The sequence below is a fragment of the Gadus chalcogrammus genome, chromosome 14 (assembly GCF_026213295.1).
Source record: "Gadus chalcogrammus isolate NIFS_2021 chromosome 14, NIFS_Gcha_1.0, whole genome shotgun sequence".
NCBI lineage: Eukaryota > Metazoa > Chordata > Actinopteri > Gadiformes > Gadidae > Gadus > Gadus chalcogrammus.
In genome coordinates, this window is record NC_079425.1 from 3,481,824 (window position 1) to 3,501,401 (window position 19,578).

The following is a 19,578-nucleotide window of genomic DNA, read 5'->3' on the forward strand; positions in this document are numbered from 1 at the left end:
GAAACCCCTTCGACCCCAGGGTCCGTAACTTCCGGAGGTGCGTGCGCTCACCATGCTGCTGTTGAGGTTCTTGTCCACCCTGCAGAAGGTGTGCGGCGGCGTCTCGCCCTTGGCCGGCACGATGATGCAGATGTCGGTGACGGCCAGGGCGGCGTGCGGCTGGCCGTCGGTGGCGCGGCGGTACGTGACGTAGATGCGCTGCGACGAGGTGCTGCTGATGTTGGCCGGCCGGCCGTAGGGCGTGGTCTGGATGAGGTGGCAGCCCGGCTTCAGCCGCTCCTTCCACTCGTACAGCACCCTGGAGACACACACACACACACACACACACACACACACACACACACACACACACACACACACACACACACACACACACACACACACACACACACACACACACACACACACACACACACACACACACACACACACACACACACGTCTCAGTATGACCGCGACACAAACAGGGGCTAAATACTCATGTGATACGAACATGTATTGATACTTAAAGGATACGTACATGTTTTCGATACTCATGATACAAACATTTATTTGATGCTAATCCTCATCGGCCCGATTGGCGGATCGGTCGATGTGCACCGTAACTTAGAATAAGCGATAATTACAATTACAATTAGGGCATTTAGAAGACGCTTTTATCCAAAGTGACATACATCGGTTAATACACACATTGACACACCGTCGGCAGAGTCAACCGTGCAAGGCGACAGCCAGCTCGTCAGGAGCAGTTAGGGTTAAGTGTCTTGCTCAGGGACACATCAACACTCAGCTAGGAGGAGCTGGGGATCGAATAAAAGGTATAGTTCACTCGGCCACTCTGCACACTCCGTCCTGACGCGATGGTCATGGTCTGAAACGGGGGCTTCTCCAGGCTTTCTACGCGGCTGTTAGGAGACGGCAGAATGTGGTTTGGTACCCTGCTCCTGACCGCACCAGTCATGTTCTCAGGCAGCGGTAACGGCGAGGCAATCAACCGGCACACAGACGGCGCACAGGTGGAATTTTAAGTGGCACGGCTCAGCATTCCCACGACGAGGCGGTGAAAGGCAGAGAATAGATGAAATATTAAAATACACGTCGAATCAAATGAGTATCAAGGTCTTTGCTGCCCTTTAAATGGATGATAAAAAATTGTCTAGACATAGTGTTCCAAGATGTTTTTGACAGTGTTTTACTCTGTGCTTAATGCTTAGTGGATGATTATTGCTTATGCAGGTGTCATGACTTCTTATACATTCTAGAAGCATGTCAAAATAACTAGTGGCCCTGATCTTTAGTTTGAACCGATATTAAGCTATCCAACCCCTCCTACAGCATCAGAATAACGGTCTAGTGTTTACATTGCACACTGACCTACATCAACGGATAGTAGTTTGAAACTGGCCCCTTTCTCTCTATCTCTCTCTCTCGCACGCACGCACGCACGCACGCACGCACGCACGCACGCACGCACGCACGCACGCACGCACACACGCCTTTCCACCATTGTTAGTATAATATATTTACTCATCATGACTGTAGCGGAAATGGCCAGGCATATCATAGTTTCACTTAATTATTTAAAAGCCAGATAGCCGAGCAGACCAGTGATTCGCCAAATTATGTCGTTAGTCTTAATGGAACCAGGGCAGATGGTGACTATAGAAAAACAAAAGGCGAAACGCAAACAAAAGGCTCTCGGATGATGACAAAACACAGCCAAGAAAACGGTTGAATGTGCATGGCACACTGGTCTGCGCTAAGCCTTTATCTGTATCTGGGGTACATGGCCCACTCTGGATTATCAGCAGATAATGGTGGCTAAGTGTGTCTCACTTCAGCCTCCAGTGTGAAGCCATAGATTAGCATTGCAGTAGTCTGCAGCGTCAGAGACTAGTCGACAGCACTTAGCCCTGTCTGCACCTGCTTGGCTCAGCCAGGAGTGGAAGCGTGTTGACAAATAGCCCAGAATGCATCGGGTCCAAAGAAAAAAGGGTTTTTCGCAGAAAAGCACCCGACAGTCTATCAGGCGCTGTTAATGCGAACGCTGAAACGGCATGATTTGGGTTTCAGCTTCCCCGTTTGAAAAGCCTTTCAGAGTCACGTCTCCGCCGATGTGAGAACACGGTGAAGTGTGACTCTTGGCTCAAAGGACCGGGGCGGCTGGGCCAGGAGCCACACCCACTTCTCACTTACCTTCCTGGACAATACGGCTGTCTGCTAGTGAATGCTGGGAAATGATCCACGTGAATTATACTGTATTATATCTGACAGTTGACAGGGTTGGCCCTCTTTACCGGTCTGTATGAATTTGTACTGAGGGGACTCGTATGGAAACGTATGCCAAAGCTCCTTAGGTTAAACTATGACGTCTCAAATGCTGTGAATGCACATTTCTTAAGGATGATGACAAGGAAACAAACGTTGATTTTCCCCCTGCACCATGCTCTCGCTATTGAGCGGGTCAGTTCTGTGTTGGGGGCACCTCACCATCTTTTGATGCCCATCACCCCTCCCTACGTAGGGTGGGGTCCCAACATAACTCACAGGGGCTTTCCCCTTCTCCTTCAGGCCCCTTCTCCGTTCACGAGGCCTCAGGTTCAGTCGTCAGATGTAACCGTACCTCAGAGCACAGTGATAAACGGCTTCATCGTTTCACTTGACCTCTTGGCGGCACGTGGCTCAGGATGTGGCGCAGGTTGGCTGGGAACCGGAAGGTTGCTAGTTCGATCCCCGGCTCCACCCCCCCCCCAGTGTCGAGGTGTCCCTGAGCAAGGCACCTAACCCTGACTGCTCCAGACGAGCTGGCTGTCGCCTTGTGTGACTGACACCGCCGTCGGTGTGTGAACGTGTGCATGAACGGGTGAATGTGAGGCAGTTTTGCGAAGCGCTTTGAGCGGCCGCTGGTTAGAATAGCGCTGTATAAATGCAGTCCATTTACATTTATCCGACAAACAAACAAACAAACAGGCGGGGGCCAGGGTCCGAGCGAGGGCTCCTCACCCCAGGTCGGTGAGCGGTGGTTTGTCGCGGCCTCGCCGGTAGCAGAGGAAGATCTGCGGCGCCATGATGCCGCCGCTGTTCAGGTCGGCCGAGAGCCCCGTGGGCGTGGTCTCCACGCAGGCGAAGCCCGCCGGCACCTCCTCACCGAGGGAGCGCACCACCACCGCCACGTCCGTGATGGGCGCCCGGGCCTTGGCCGTCTTGTGGCAGGCGTCGTCGAAGCGGAGCTCCTGCTCCAGCGGCGTGGATGAGTCGGTCAGACCGGCCACGACGAAGTAGTCGGCAACACGGGGGCCTTTGTCCTCCATCATCCTGTCCCATCACCGCCCGACGCCTGGAGGGGGGAGAGGAGAGGGGAGAGGGAGAGGAGAGAGGGGGAGAGGAGGAGGAGGAGGAGAGGGAAGAAAGGGGAAAGGAGAGAGGAGAGGGAGAGGAGAGGGAGAGGGAGAGGAGAGGGAGAGGAGGAGGAGGAGGAGGAGGAGAGGGAAGAGAGGGGAAAGGAGAGAGGAGAGGGGGAGAGGGAGGAGGGGAGGGGGGAGAGGAGAGAGGAGAGAGGGGGAAAGGAGGAGGAGGAGGAGAGGGAAGAGAGGGGAAAGGAGAGAGGAGAGGGGGAGGGGGAGGGGAGGGAAGAGAGGGGAAAGGAGAGAGGAGAGGGGGAGAGGAGAGGGAGAGGAGGGGAGGGTCGAGGAGGGGGGATGGAGAGGAGAAGGGGGAGGAGAGGAGAGGAGAAAAGTTGTAAGAAGTAGAGGGGAGAGGGGGAGAGGGGGATAGGAGGAGAGGGAGAGAGGGGGGAGGATGAGAGGACGATAGGGAGAGTGCTGCTCGTTAGAATATTCTCGTTTCTGGGCCAAGCTGGCCCCCGTAAAACATAATACATTATCAAACTCACTTCTGTTAATCACATTTTGGGGCCATTTAGGTAACTGCCAGGAAAGTTGGCAATCATTGATAAAGGACTAGATGCCAGCCATCATGCAAGGAGAGAATAATATGATAAGTAGGGTTCTTGGAGCTATTTTATGGCATACATCTTTGATTCAAGAAGTCAAGAAACTTCTTTCAAAGGAAAAGTCTGAAGTAATTTTGTATATGAAGTCGGGGTAGGTAGAACACCCTGAGTCAATTCAGCCAAAGACTTCAACAATGTACGTGGACTTGACACCCACCGGAACCAAGCATTATTATGGTCTGTTGCTCCACTGGTATCAAAAGGGCAACAGCTTGACTAACCATGGAGTGACTTTCATAGATGACAAACCAATCCACCAAACAGAGATCCCCTTCTCACTGTCGAGCATGTGACAAATGAAACCTTCAACGATACGTAACTTTGTTCTAACACCAACGTTCTAACAAAAGCCCAAGCTTCCTTTGAGAGCCTCTGGATTGGTTCCAGGTAGAAAGAGCCAACTAGAAACGCATTCAGTACCCGACATCCGTCAGAGGAAACCACCATAAAGCCAGCAGAGTCCGAATGTAAAACAACCAAACGAACAATCCTTTGTAGCTCAGCTTATTATATTATATAAGCTGAGGTATAAACTGAGATATTGACAACACGTTTGCGGAAAACAAAACTATATACTGTATATAACTTTATCGTCACAAATAGAGTCTACACCACGCAGGTACACATTCATATCAAATACAAAGTTCATTGGGTGCGAGTTACATCACTCTAATGCAAAAGAGAGAGAAGTCTGCAGTGCATTACTACAAGGGTCTCTGCTCTGCTCACACTCAGCAGCCCCGTTTCATTTACAGAACTTCTTAAAAATAGTCCTTAGCATTCTGTTGCATCTTATCCTAGCTATCTTTGGTGCATACAGGGAATGGGTAAACCTAGTGATGGTTAGTGCTTGGCTTGTTTCTGTGAACATCTCTTACTGTACAGTATGCAATATATCAGTTCTCTTTCTTCTGACAAATGTACTTTTTGCAAGTCTCTTTGGATAAAAGCGTCCGCTACATGCCCTGAATGTAAAGGTAAATGTACAGAAGAAACGAGTCTGGGTGATGGGTGTTATGCAACCTACCTGCAGAGCGTATGGGGGAAACTGGAGGCATATGTGGAAACTGGAAGTTATAAATGGATCAGAACCATGCATGCCGTACCCTAGGGGGGCAGCCATGTGTAAGAACACACTTTGTATACAGAGCGCCGTACCTTTCCTGGAAACGGGAAATCTTTAGCAATTTTGCAGACGGGGCGTGACGGCATTGGCTTACACTGGGAACCTCTACTTCCATTGCTTTGTGTTGTCTTTTGAGAGGGTGGTTTTATTGCAACCAGATTTTCTAATCTTAGGGTTTGTTGGTTTTATTCCGATATTATGTGACTTTTGCCCACAAGACCGGCTCTTGCGATTCCAAGCGCATGGCGTAAGAGGGTGTGGTCCGAAGGGACTAATTATGTGGGTGTATTAGCATGCTGAAATGTCTTCGCTCTGGGATTGATGCAATGGATACCAATAAGCCACTGCAGGCTTTGCAACATAATATGCTTTCCTGGGTCCACCTATAACCAGAGCTAATTGTGTTATGCTAAGGGTTCATTACCAATAGACTACTATTTACGTTAAGACAAATAACGCCCCACTGTCTAACGACTGTAGTGAACAGTAAAAATGCAAACAATTGGCTCTCCTGCTGTTGCTACCATTCACAATCGACCGGCTTCAATCATTGATATTGCATCAGGCCAGAATGGGGTATTCACCCATTGCAGTGTTAACTTTATGGGTTTTAACAAGACCATCATTGCCGGGTTAGCGAGCCAAGCATATACCCGATGGAGGTGGTGGGATTGATGGCGCCGCCTTTGGCTCCTGCTTCCAACTATTGACAGCTGCTGAGGAAACGCTGGTTCCAAGAGCATTTGAGCGCTAGCATTCAGATTGTAAACACATGTAGCCACGCCGCTTTTTCTCACAGTGGGATCCAGAAAGACTCTGTCAAAAGTATTGCATCTGATGGCTTCACTTTATGGGCAAAGGGAGGTCTGCCTAGGTTTCTTTGGAGGAAGAGACACAGCCAAATGAGGGCTAGTGGCCGCAGCAAGTCTAAAGGCTATAGTGATTTACATCTACATTTAGCTGACGATTTTATCCAAAGCGAGATACAATAAGAACATTCGTCAGAAGAAAGAGGAACACCAAAATATTGAAGTTGGTACAGTAAAGATATATCATAGAAAGTGTCAAGCACTAATATGGTCTGGTAGGAAACAATACGATTAGTTACGACATTAACAGGAATAAAGAAATAATAACCAAACGATTATGGGAGCTGGAAATTATCAACATTTTCCTTGTATCCAATATACACTTAACAAATTGTAGCCATAGATTCAAACCAGATAATTTATACATGCCATAAAATGTAAGTCATTTGACATAATGTCCCTTACCGAGGGAGCTCGGAGTTAGATTAATCCTAATTAAAGAGACAATATAATGTATCATAAGAATGAAAGGCCCAATGGGAAGCTACTTGCCAGGATAATAATCATACTTGCACGTCGCAACCAATTAAAAACCGCCAGCAAGAACAACATACTCAAATGTACACCTTAACATACAGCTAAGTGGTGATTTCCTTCTCCGGAGGCAGGCATTTCTCACACCGGCTGCCAATTGAATAGCCACCTCAGCATTTCCGAGGCCTCGTTATCCATCTCATTACCCTTCCGAGTCCCCTTTGCCAGCTTGCGAGGTGGAGAACCCAGCTACAGTAAAACACAGAGACAGAGACAGCCCCTAGTACGGAGACCAAGGCGAAACAGTGGTTCCCCCACTTGAGTCTCTATCTGGTGTGTGGATGTCAAACAGAAACAAAGCCACAGCTGGCAACTGCTATCACAATCCATCCTTGTACAAAAGGATTTCCACACAAGACTCCCACGAGGTACAGAAAGTAGGCCTTGCTGCAAAGGCATTGTCCGACTCGAGGGCAGGTGTGTCCCTGGCTGCATGTATGCAGGTTTCTCGATGAATCATCAGTGGAACACCTGACAAAAATTGCTGACATTCTCGGCCATTTGGGGAAAAGTGCTGAAGAAATACACATTTACAAGTGGAATGTTTGTAAAACCCCAGAACAGACACAAAACAGTGTTTCACTGTGTTATCCTAATAGGTATAGCACATAGATTTCACATTAAGGCCATGAGACTCGTTCAACGCACGTAAACAAACTCCGATACCAGTCGAAATTCAAATGGAACTGCAACGTCGCGACAGGAACACATTTAAGGATTCGCAGTCTCTGGGAAAGCGAGTCGGTGGAGGGCATTTCTGTGTTCCTGCGGCCCAAACACGGTGCCTCACGATGGGCCCAGGAATGCCACTCATCTCTGCCATGTCGTGGGCCGGCTAAAAATACAATGCAAACTAAATACTGACACCGGCGTGACACACATTACATAAAGCCTATAAATATAGGGCACCCTCCGCCCACCTCCCCCTGTCTCCGCTCTGCCTCCTACTCGGGCGGTTCGCAGGAAGCCAGCGCCACTGGGTCACCACAGACACACCGGAGGTAGAGGGGGGAAGAGTTACAAGACATTCCCTGGATGGGTTTTTTCTGTGTCGTTTTGAATGCGCTCCAGGGCGCTTTTCTGGGAGAACCGGAGTTTCAACACAGCGTTCACGAAAGGCTTTTGAATATTTACAAGAAAGAGAAAATGGGAGAGTGAAATTGTCCTTTGTGTACTTTGAAAGATCTCCCTCATAGCAAACCTATGATTGTCATTATGTCCTTTATTGAAACAAAAAGTCTCATTGAGATGGAGATCTCCTTTTCAAGGGGGGCCGGTGTACAAAATAAACACAGGTTTGACCAGATAAGCACCGCGGTCCATACATAGGTATGTACAAAACCGAAAGCAAAACCGTACAATTACGACCAATCAAATGTTAAAGGATGGCGAATGTGTTTCATGTCTGGCTATAAAACATTCAGCAGAGCATCACAGACGGATCATAACTGAATAGGAAATGACCGTATCTCATTGTAAGCAAAGCTGAGCTAATCCAAAATATCTCAGTTGCTGGCTGTCCTACTTCTCTGTGGCCGATTAAATGATAGAAGAGGGCTTGCCCGGTCTGCAGAACAACGCCCATGGAGGAGACACAACTGATTCAGGACCCTTTCCTGAACCCCGTCCCCTCCCGACATGCTTTTCTGAAAGGTCATCATAGTTTTTTGCAGGATTCCAGCAGCAGTATTGTAAATATTTATGATTTTTGGTAAATTATTTACAACCCTGTCTTTTATGCTGCTACACATGCTCTGAGCTCGAACTCGCCAGAGGTTTCACGGTCCATTTGCTCCGTCCAAAATAAGGAGGATGCGTAGCCATCATTTTTTATGAATTGGTTGCATGTGTAGTGGATCACAAAGCAAAGCAAAGCCCTTTTTATTGTCACCGTTTTTCAAGTCAAGTCTTGAATCGACTTCAATTGGATCAAGTAGTGTGTGCAGGGGAGTGTGTGAGAACAATCATTACACCATGGAAGCCGAGGCTGAGGGCGTGATGGGGGCTCAGAAAAAAACTCTAACTCTTCCCACATGAGAGGCCTGGAACCAGCACCTCCTAAACCCCACGACCCGGACGCCCCGGTCCTACCCAGTGCCCGTAGGAGGTCCGGCTCTAGAGAAGCTGACCCTCCACCGAGTGGGTCTTCCGCACACACACACACAGGTTCGCCACGGACAACATGACCAGAGGTCAGCTGCATGGGCAAACCTCACCCAGCTGTGTAAAGATCAATGGGGCCAAGGGTGCCGAGGGGAACCAATGACGGGGGCGGCGGCGGCGGCGGTGTCGCTGGCTCCAGATCAAAGGGGGTTTGCATCCAGCAGAGAGACAGCGGAGGCAGGCCGGACACGTGGAGCAGGTTTAGAGGAATGTGCTGAAGAACCCAAACGCGAGCCAGGAGGACGGCGTGCCGGCCAGCAAAGCATCTGCTTCCAGTTAGACCCGAGGAGGGATGCATGGATCCCCTGGTTTGCTTTGGGTTTCTTTACACCGTTGAGTCATGTTGGGAGGGAACCAGGCCTCATTCCTTGGGAAATTAACTGTTTGTTTTCCATGGAGAACGAATGGGAGATCCCTGCACCCATTGACCTGGGTTACCTCTCAGCAAAGCAGGGTTTTTGAACATGTTTCTGTTGCTGGACGGTAACGTTGTATAGTGATAGGTTATTAACACGGGAAGTTCCCCTGGTCTTTTGACACTTACATTTAAAATAGGCTCATGCATTTAACTACACCAACATGCCAATGAAAACTAAAACGTTTGAAGAGTAATTTCGGACAAAGTTTGTGCTGTGCACTGTGATTGGTCTGGTTAAACATGCCAGACCAATTAGAACATGCACAATAGAAAACTAAGACGCCTTTTGGCAAGTGAAATGCTGACGAGACAAGGGGGGAATACACTTGGTGCGTATAAATCTCTGGGAAGCAGAGAAATGTGGTAGTCATTTTGCGGATATATTAGCAAGCTAACGCCTACCCCGGCGGTTTGTCTTTGATACATTTTACAAAATGAACAGGCTAGCAGTGAACAAAGCTAATGCGGTAGCGATGACATGCAACTCCATCTGACACGACATCAAAAAGCTCTATAATTACAATACTCCTATTTGAAAAAGATTTAAATTTACCGAAGAACTTACGGCCACTCTCAACACAAAACGTTCAGATCAATGTGATTGTGTGGCCCCGGGTTTGTGAATTTGAGTTTTTACTGGTTAATTAAAACACATCTAGCTTACTATGACGGAGGGCCAGGCTGCTATTCACCAGAGCGTGATAAAGGACCGCAGCAATAGTGGAGCCCGTCACACCAAACACAGGATGTCAATGGGTGTGTTGGTGCAGGCAAACCAAACAGCAAGAAAGGTCCATCCAAGCATCACATTAAATCCTTTTGGCGTTTTCTTTTTTTGTGGGGGGGGGGGGGGTTTCGGACAGTCCGATTCAAGTTAGGAAATTGTGGGAAATGGAAGCTGCTTGTACCATAACTTAATAAAATAACATAATACATTTCAATCTATGTCACATTTCTAACCTTCTTCAAAAGTTGCAGAAACAGGACAGTTTGGAACACAAAAGTTTGAAAATGTCTTAAAACACATTCAAGAAAGCACCAACGTCAGCAGAACTTGCAAAGCGAACCCCCCAGTAGAGGATTTTGACATTGAGTGAAATTGATCACACGTGACGTATTAGCCCGACTGTTACTGTTCTGACAGTGAGTGTGGTGGTCGAACCAACATACCTACTCTATCATGTTATGATTCCCATGATAGCCGGGTAGAGAAAACGTCCACATTTGATGGGCAGACAGAAAGCAATGCTTGCATTGTTCAGCTTGACCTCGTTTTACAAAGGGTCTCTCCCGTCTGAACCTTGCCGATTCAATTAAGTGACAGTCAAGTTCCGAGGTCGCTCTCCTCTAATGAGGGGAAGTATGAGGAGCTTCTGTGAGCAAGCCATTACTTGGCACAGTATCTTAAGGTCATCGGCATAGGTGATCCTCATTAATGTTGTTTTTTTGGCTTTACAATTATTCTCAAAGGCTGTTCTTTCAAGTTAAATCCATAACAGGGCGGTGCTTATGAGCATAATTAGGCTATGTGCTAGCATTAAAAATTATATAACATAATTATACCCAAGTCTGGACTTCACTGACATTAAACAAATGCCGTAACAGACTTTAAACACTGGCATAAACGTCCAGGCTTTTAATTCACAAGGAAGATATTTGTGTATTTTCTCACATCCGCAAGGTGAAACATTTCTGCTCCAAAATAAATAAATCATTCTAAAGCACCTTCCTCCGAGGGCTATATGAGGTACTATAGGGAGCAGGCGGAATTACAGACGGTGTTTGAGGGACCACCCAGCCTCACTCATCTATACACACATTCACACCTGAGGACTGCCAAAAGCAATCACCCTCCGAGTGTAACCTTGGCTGGATTATGGAATGGATTCACTGTTGTCGTCTGCAATCTGGTGCACAGATTGGAACAGCAATCTTCAGTGATTCTGGATTGATGAGACGGAGAGATTCGATTTCTTTATTTATATGCATCTACTGACTTGGTGAATGTATATACATTAGCACTAGCGTGAAGGTCAGAATTCCCTTGAAAAACACTAATCGAAGAATTCCAACAAAAAGACCAAACCTTCCCCCAATCCCTATTAGTTTTCTTTCCGAAACGGTCTAATGCTCTTCAACCATCCATGCCATCACCCATTTTACGGGGTTGTGCATTACCCCGCTCTCCTTAAAACACGGAACTTCGGCAGTGAGACTGGGTTTCGTTTTACTGATCTGTGCGAGGAGCTGTGAGACGTGGCTCCGGACGGTATCGTGAGGGGATCGGCCTCAGCTTGCTTAAGATATCCTCTCCACCCCCAGTCTCCCCAACGGGCTGGGAGTCTGTTGAATCCTCCTCCTCACGTCACTAAATACAGTGGTGGAACCGGGGCTAATTAGTGTTTATAGATCTGATTCCCTGGGACTGTATAATACTGTGGGAGTGCAGAGTGGTATCCTTATATTATTTTGAAGAGGATTGTTGTTTGTCCTTTCTTTGTAATTGTAACATAAAGGCCTTAAACTGTCTATGAGACTGTCTGTACGTCACAACTCATAAGTTTATTATTAATTATGCACTTGAGAAGCAGCAGCAACAGTGTGAATTATTTGCTGTGTGATGTCTTATCCATCTTATCCTAGCTATCTATGTTGTATACATGGAATGGTTTAACCTGACGATTGTTATTGCTTGGCAGCCACTTTGTTCCATGAACATCCTTAGTGTTCCGACAGCGATATATTCTTGTTTCTCTTTCTTCTGACAAATGTACTTATTGTAAGTCACTTTGGATAAACGTGACTTCTAAATGCCCTAAATGGGAATGTCAATGTGATTTTCACTTCAAATTAACATAAAACACAACACTAACACTTTCTTGGCAGGGTGGTTCACGGCCACAGTGCTCTGGCTGAAGATTGGGCATTATTGGTTTCACAGCAGAAACACATGTGAAATCTGTTGAAGCGTTTGACGGCCAAACGTGTCACATGAGACGCACTCAGCACTCAGCCAGATGGTTAAAACAGTTGGATGGCAGGCTTCAACCTTTAGGGCACTGTTAGGTCAGGAGGAAGGCAGTGTTATTGGGTGGACCCGGAATGTTCTGTCAGCTGGACAGCAACAGTTTCACTTTGAACTTTTACTGGTGGAAGTTAAGCATGGATCTTGGTTCTGGATGCAGACCTGGCTCAATTGACCTGGTTATTTTATATATTGACTTTATTCTGTCCACAACAACAACTAAGTTTCTTAATTTGGAAAATAAGACTATAACTGGCTTTTCCTTTTTGCTCAGCTGAGGTGAGCTGAAATGACAGGGTTGGGAATGTTTTGGTGGCATGTGATCTGACCAGACATGCTTCTCCAGTGTGTCACAACTAAATGCATGACTGACATTTTTGTGAAGATGGCTCCCGACGCAATCCCCCAAGAACCAATCAGTTAAATTGTAGTTTAGCCTCAAATGTCAGATGACAATTTAGGCTACACTGGCCATGGAAATTACTTGATTTCCATGCTAACGTTTCAAAAGTGACACCGACATTCAATCATAACTTCTGCACACATACTCGGTGATTCTCTCTGACCTACAAGACCCACCACAATCAAAACAACCCGATTGTTTACACACGCACACACACACACACACACACACACACACACACACACACACACACACACACACACACACACACACACACACACACACACACACACACACACACACACACACACACACACACACACACACGTATGCACTAATGCACACACACACACACACACACACACACACACACACAAACACACTCAGACAAGTACACAGACAAGTATGCACTAATGCACACACACACACACACACACACACACACACACACACACACACACACACACACACACACACACACACACACACACACAGGCTGTCAGACGGGGACAGATTTAACCTCCGTTTCCAAATAACCCATCTCCGTCAGGGGAGCGCAGTTATTTTTAGCCGCAGTTCACTGGACAGACAAGGGCATTATCATAGTGGCGACGTAGGACGGCGTATGTCCCACTTGTTTACGTTGCATTACCGCACGCTGAACTGAATCTACACGGATTAAGGAGCGATTGCAAAACAACCTGTGGCACATGCGTGGCGGAGGCGATCTGAGGGCAAAGCGAGGCATGGCATTCACCGTGTCCAGTCCGATCGTCCTGTACGCGCACGTCACCAACTGCACTGAAACCGAGTCGTGTCTGGCACCAATACACCATCTATTGTGCGGTCAACACACAACGGTGCGCGCGTCCAGCTCCGAGAAACCCCAACACACAGCTGTGAAGTGAATCCCCATGCAGCCACTAACGGTACAATCCGGTCATACTCACACACACCTCGTGCAAGATGAAATCAGTCCTCGGACGCCTTGTGTCGATGAGTCCCTCCTTAACACTGGTCCATGTCAGTGATGACCAGAAGATAAGCAATGACAATGTGTCTCCCTGTGTCTGTCCCCTGTCTCTCAGCGCGCTACCGTGCCGGCTGTGCGCCTCGCCGCCATCTTGGTGTGATGGGAATCCTCCTCCCCGCTGCACCGCTTCATGACTGGCATCGCGTTTGCATCACTTTTTCTTCTTCCTCTAAGGGGAGCCCACAGGCGGCGGGACGCAGCAGACACACGCATACCACAGGAATGACGGTCAACAAATGATGTTGCTTCCCTTCTTTTGCCTTTGCAGAAAAAAACACTATTGTTGCATATTGTCAATTTTTTTATAAATTATGCGATAGCAGTCTATTATGTATTGTAGCATATTGTGACAGATATTCAACCTTGGCTAGTGTTAGAATTATTTTACTGGTATAAGCATACACACACGCACGCGCACGCACGCACATACACACTCAGTCTCTCGGTTTTTCTGTAGTCTAGTCAGTGGAAAGTGCCTATGGAGGATGCCTCTGTGTTTGTCATTGACAGTGTAATAGCCAAATGTGTAGTCAATATTGCACTCCAGGTTTTAAACATTGTGTTAGGTTACTACCATAGACTACATGTCTATAACAAAGGAATATTACGCGTAGTTTCTTATCTCACCACATGCTGACTTCTAGCTCTCGACTGCCACCCGGTGGATGCTTCTGGCAAGCACATCACTTTAATTTAGACTGATTCGATATTGGTTATGACCAAGAAGGGGGAAGTACTGGAGTGTTCCCGAATGAGTTCTACACACCAAACGAGTTCTATGTTTGCATCCATCTACAACGGTTAGACACATTGTAGTAGCCTATGTGTGTGTGTGTGTGTGTGTGTGTGTGTGTGTGTGTGTGTGTGTGTGTGTGTGTGTGTGTGTGTGTGTGTGTGTGTGTATGTGTGTGTGTGTGTGTGTGTGTGGGCGTGTGCGTGTGTGTGTTTGTGTGTGTTTTCCCAATATTGATTATATGCTTCAATGGTGCACAGCCTAACTTGAAAGTCACTTTGGATGCAAATACCTGTTATCATGGATTTATGGCTTTGGTGTTTTTCCGGCTCAAAGGTCGACACAGCCAGAGTGAGGCAGTGTCTGTAGAGGAAACCGAAGACTCTGCTTAACGCCATCTGGATTTACTGAGACCAATCCGAACTTCTAAACAAAATGGTGAACTGCAGTATAAGCACACCGTTTGCCGAGGATTTTGTAAGAGGTAAGATTCAACTCCAGAGAACACAGAGAACAGCAACGGGTCTTACTGAGAAGTTCAGGAGAAGCTCTGAGACTTTGGCAGTACCGGTTCAATGGAGTGGTCCTTCAAAGTATCCTGAATGTAGAGTCAACAGGGATTTCAATGGGGATTCAACAGACGTTTGTCTTTGTGTGCCTGTGTTTTTGTTGTGCTCAGGGTTGAGCCCTGTCATGATGGGCTTCCTCATCTTCTTACTGGTCATGTCGCTGTCTACCTGTGCCCTCTTCATGGAGATGTGGGTGTACCTGAGCAGGAAAATCAGCTGCACTCATGTGAAAGACCGCTGTCTCATGGTGCTGTCGCTCTTCCCGGTTAGTAAACAGTACCTGCCAAACGTTCACTATATATAATGTATATATACAATGTATATATATAAAAGGCTGAGGCAAAGACAGAAACCAGGAATTTGTAATTGACTTATTTGCATTTCACACTTTGTTGCATGGTCGAACTACAGTTCATTTCAAATGAAGGAACACAGTTAGTTTGATGGAAATGCAGATTCAATATGTCTCATCTTAATGTGTGTGTGTGTGTGTGTGTGTGTGTGTGTGTGTGTGTGTGTGTGTGTGTGTGTGTGTGTGTGTGTGTGTGTGTGTGTGTGTGTGTGTGTGTGTGTGTGTGTGTGTGTGTGTGTGTGTGTGTGTGTGCATTCATCTGTGCTCTTGTGTGTGTATCCACCTCTGCATGTGTGTGCATGTCTGGGGTCATGTATGTATATGGTTCACTCAGGTCGTTGGCATCGCTGCCCAGTTGGGCTTGATTGTCCCGCGGTCGGCCATGCTGGCTGACCTCCTCAGTTCAGCGTGAGTCAGTCACCTCCCTGTTCTACTGAACGATTCTCCCTCATTACGTGAAGGTGTCTTACTTCGTCTTGTCTGCGCATTTGCTTTGACGTCTAACATTCAGTTTGAGCACACAACAGTCAGCCTTGTTTCTGTTCAACCGTTATAATCAATCTGTTCTGTCAATTATTCATCCGCACTTGCATTTTTGGACAAAGACAGGATAGTCTGGTGGTGAGAACATTCCCTCCCAGCAGAAAGGTCCCAGGTTTCAACATTAATGTCAACAGTCTACTTGTAGGCATTCCTGGAACGTGATGCACTTACCCGCTCTTTATTTGCATGAATAAAGAAGTCTGCTTTATGATCGGGGAGCTAGGCTTAGCTCAGGAGGTAGAGCGGAATGACTTGGAACCGGAGAGTTGCTATTTCTGCCCCGGCTCCTCCTTGCTGAGTGTCGAGGTGTCCCTGAGCAAGAGCACCTCACCCTAACTGCTGCCAATGAGCTGGCTGTCGCCTTCCATGGCTGACTCTGCCCTCGTTGTTCGAATGAGTGTCTGAACCGTTGTAAGTCGTCTTGGATAGAAGCGTCGGCTAAACCCCCTAAATGTTAAGCAGTTGGCACACCACCCTTACTTTGGAACCAAACTATTCTATTGGCCTTTCAGCAGATCACATGAATGAATTAATGGTAAATTAACTGCAACAGTCACCCGTTCATACACACATTCACACACCGACGGCGACGTCGTCCACGCAGGGCGACAGCCAGCTCGTCAGGAGCAGTTAGGGCGAGGCGTCTTGCTCAGGGACACCTCGACACTCACAGCTAAGAGGAGCCGGGGATTGAACTAGCGACCTTTGCGGTGACAAGCCAACCCGCATCCACATGCCGCCCGTCCGTCCATGAGACTTTCCCCTGTGCCGTGTGAGTCCACAGCTACACAGGGATGGCCCTGTTCGCCTTCTTCCACCTGACCGTGGCCTACCTCGGGGGCGAGACGGAGATGCTGGAGAAGTTGCAGAGCGTGGAGTGTACTCTGCACGTTGGCCCCTGCTGCTGCTGCTGCTTCTGTCTGCCCACAACTCTCATGGACCGGTGAGTTACATTTACATAAGTGTGTACATTAAGTGCCAGGACGTACAACATACAATAGGTGTGTACATTAAGTGCCAGGACGTACAACGTACAATAAGTGTGTACATTAAGTGCCAGGACGTACAACGTACAATAGGTGTGTATATTAAGTGCCAGGACCTACAACACACAATAAGTGTGTACATTAAGTGCCAGGACCTACAACATACAATAAGTGCGTACATTAAATGCCAGGACGTACAACCTACAATAGTTGCATAAGGGGGCAGTTTGAGGGTAGGGGGTGGCTATGCAGAGTCTTGGTTGTGTACGCCATACGACTCCTGTTCAATGTGCGTGTAAACCCTTTGCTTTTGCAGAAGAGCCTACAGCATTTTCAGAAAGTGTGTCTCTCAGACTGTGGTCCTGATTCCCATATTGACCTTCATCATCGCCGTGCTCTGGGCTGATGGGAAGTATTTCCAAGAGAAGGTACGACTGACCGCCGATCACAACCACAGGGCTAAATCTGCCGACACTGCTTACATTGGATGTTAACACGAACATTTGAACATTTGTCCGGTCGTCTCATTTTGTTTTGATTGTGTTTTCTGACAGGTAGATATTTACAGTCCGGTGTTCTACCTGAGAATATTAATGACCATCTCCACCTTGCTGTCGTTGTATGCCTTCAACGTCATGGTGAAGACCAGCCTGTGTGTGGCCGACCGGAGGTATCACTTAATGGCCAAGTACCACGTTATCCTGGTAGCGGTGATCATAAACAGCCTGCAGCCGCTTATCTTTGAACTACTGACCAGCTACGACGTCATCCCCTGTACAGAGATGTTCAACTGGCAGGGGAGGGCCTCAGGTAACATACACTGAACACCTGGTGACTATCAGAGAGAGAGAGAGAGGGAGGGAGAGAGAGAGTGCGACAGAGAGAGAGAGAGGGGGAGAGAGACAGAGAGGGGGAGAGAGAGAGACGGAGAGAGAGAGAGAGAGAGAGAGAGAGAGAGAGAGAGAGAGAGAGAGAGAGAGAGGGGGAGAGAGGGGGAGAGAGGCAGAGAGGGGGAGAGAGAGGGGGAGAGAGAGAGAGAGAGAGAGAGAGAGAGAGAGAGAGAGAGAGAGAGAGAGAGAGAAGGGAAGAGGAAGGGAGAGGGAGAGAGAGAGAGAGAGAGAGGGGGAGAGAGACAGAGAGGGGGAGAGAGAGAGGGGGGAGAGAGAGAGAGAGAGAGAGAGAGAGAGAGAGAGAGAGAAGAGGAGAGAGAGAGAGAGAGAGAGAGAGAGAGAGAGAGAGAGAAGGGAAGAGGAAGGGAGAGGGAGGGAGAGAGAGAGAGAGAGGGGGAGAGAGACAGAGAGGGGGAGAGAGAGAGAGAGAGAGAGAGAGAGAGAGAGAGAGAGAGAGAGAGAGAGAGAGAGAGAGAGAGAGAGAGAGAGAGAGAAAAGGGAAGAGGAAGGTAGAGGGAGGGAGAGAGAGAGGGAGGGAGAGGGTGATTGAGAGAGGGAGAGAGGCAGAGAGAGAGGGAGGGAGGTGGAGAGAGAGAGGGCGAGAGAGAGGAAGAGGGAGAGGGAGAGAGAGAGAGAGTGGCTACTTGTGGCTAAGAGTGGAAATATAATTGGGATAACATTCAGGCTGGCCATAATTACCACGGCACTGACATCAGATATTAAGGCAACATAAGAACCTACAACGATTATTTCTATATTATTATTTTTACATTTTAATACTAATTTATTTGAGTCCATGAAGCGCCTGCTGTGTTTGTCTCCACAGAGTTCAACAACATGGCCAAGGTCCTTGAAGCCTTCATCCTGATGCTGACAGCCAGGGTGTACTACCGTAAACCCTACCCCCTCGTGGACACCGAACTCCTGGCCTTCGACAACTCTCTGCTCTTCATCCAATAAGCACTCCACACCACTCCACATTGTAAAACACACACTGGCCGGTTTGAAGCATGGTGGAGGCTTTCAAATGTCCATTTATGCAAATGCCGACTTTTGTTATTGTATAATAATTGTGTGATCTCTATTTGTGTGTCCCTCACAAACTTTGTAAAGGAATCCCCTCAACACTCTCTGACCAAATCTGTGAATGCCTTAAATCTGCACAATGTAACCTTTTCATTGTTTCTCCACAGAAAAAACTGATTTAGCAAAAACATTTGAGTCTCGTGAATCTTCGTGATGCACTGCATGCTTTTGACCAAAAACGAGTCCTTCAGTTAACTTTTTGAGTTTTATGTTTGCTGCGCCCCTTTACATAGTGATGTTACATGCTATTGTTGTGATAAATTCAACTCATGCTAACACTGCTACGACACAAAACGAAACCACTAACGCAGGAATCCTCCTTCTGACCCTATCCCTGTGTTGAGGAACTCTTATTCCTGGGGACTCCCTGGGACGTTTCTACCTTTTAGCCGTGCAAGAACCGGCGCAAATCCCCCAAGCCCAAGCCCCTCTAAAAAATGTACAAATACATAAACCACTTTTTCGTGTCACACATTTCAGTGATTCTGATCCTCAAATCAATCTCAAAATGTGTTAAAATGTAACTTTTGTGCAATAGTTTTTCTCAACCCGGCTTGAGTGTCAGTTTGGATTGAAGTGTATTTTCAATGAATAATATAAATAAAGTATTGTCAAAGCAGCATTGCTAACATGAGGAGCTCTGATCTACTCACCCGGATGATCCCAGTCGGGATGACTGGTGGCCTATCTTCAGGACTCTGTGTCACTAGGCTCCACACTGTAACACAAGCTCTTTGTAAACACGCACACACACACCCACACCCACACATACTCGCATACACACACACACACACACACACACACTCTCACACACACACACACTCTCACACACACAC

General features: G+C 47.4%; 2 protein-coding genes across 4 annotated transcripts in view; one reads left to right on the forward strand and one right to left on the reverse strand.

The window, feature by feature from the left end:
* LOC130404015 (C-myc promoter-binding protein-like) overlaps window positions 1-13,801 on the reverse strand; it is a 64,232-nt gene extending 50,431 nt beyond the window's left edge. For 2 of the 3 annotated variants that reach the window (XM_056608604.1, XM_056608602.1), the window contains exons 1-3: window positions 13,507-13,801; window positions 3,004-3,337; window positions 52-298 (exon numbers count right to left, since the gene is read on the reverse strand). In XM_056608604.1, coding sequence (XP_056464579.1) covers window positions 52-298; window positions 3,004-3,314 — 558 coding nt within the window. In that variant the 5' untranslated portion in view covers window positions 3,315-3,337; window positions 13,507-13,801. Of the gene's footprint in view, window positions 1-51; window positions 299-3,003; window positions 3,338-13,500 lie in introns of all 3 variants that reach the window. The other variant, XM_056608603.1, reaches the window with a different exon arrangement.
* Window positions 13,802-14,295: 494 nt separating this feature from the next.
* On the forward strand, window positions 14,296-19,366 carry LOC130404018 (organic solute transporter subunit alpha-like). Its single transcript, XM_056608611.1, has 8 exons — window positions 14,296-14,383; window positions 14,653-14,800; window positions 14,996-15,150; window positions 15,572-15,645; window positions 16,565-16,723; window positions 17,083-17,194; window positions 17,321-17,576; window positions 18,483-19,366. Exons 2-8 carry the CDS (start codon window positions 14,752-14,754, stop codon window positions 18,614-18,616), a joined length of 939 nt encoding a protein of 312 aa, XP_056464586.1. The 5' UTR covers window positions 14,296-14,383; window positions 14,653-14,751; the 3' UTR covers window positions 18,617-19,366.
* The last annotated feature ends 212 nt before the right edge of the window (window positions 19,367-19,578 follow it).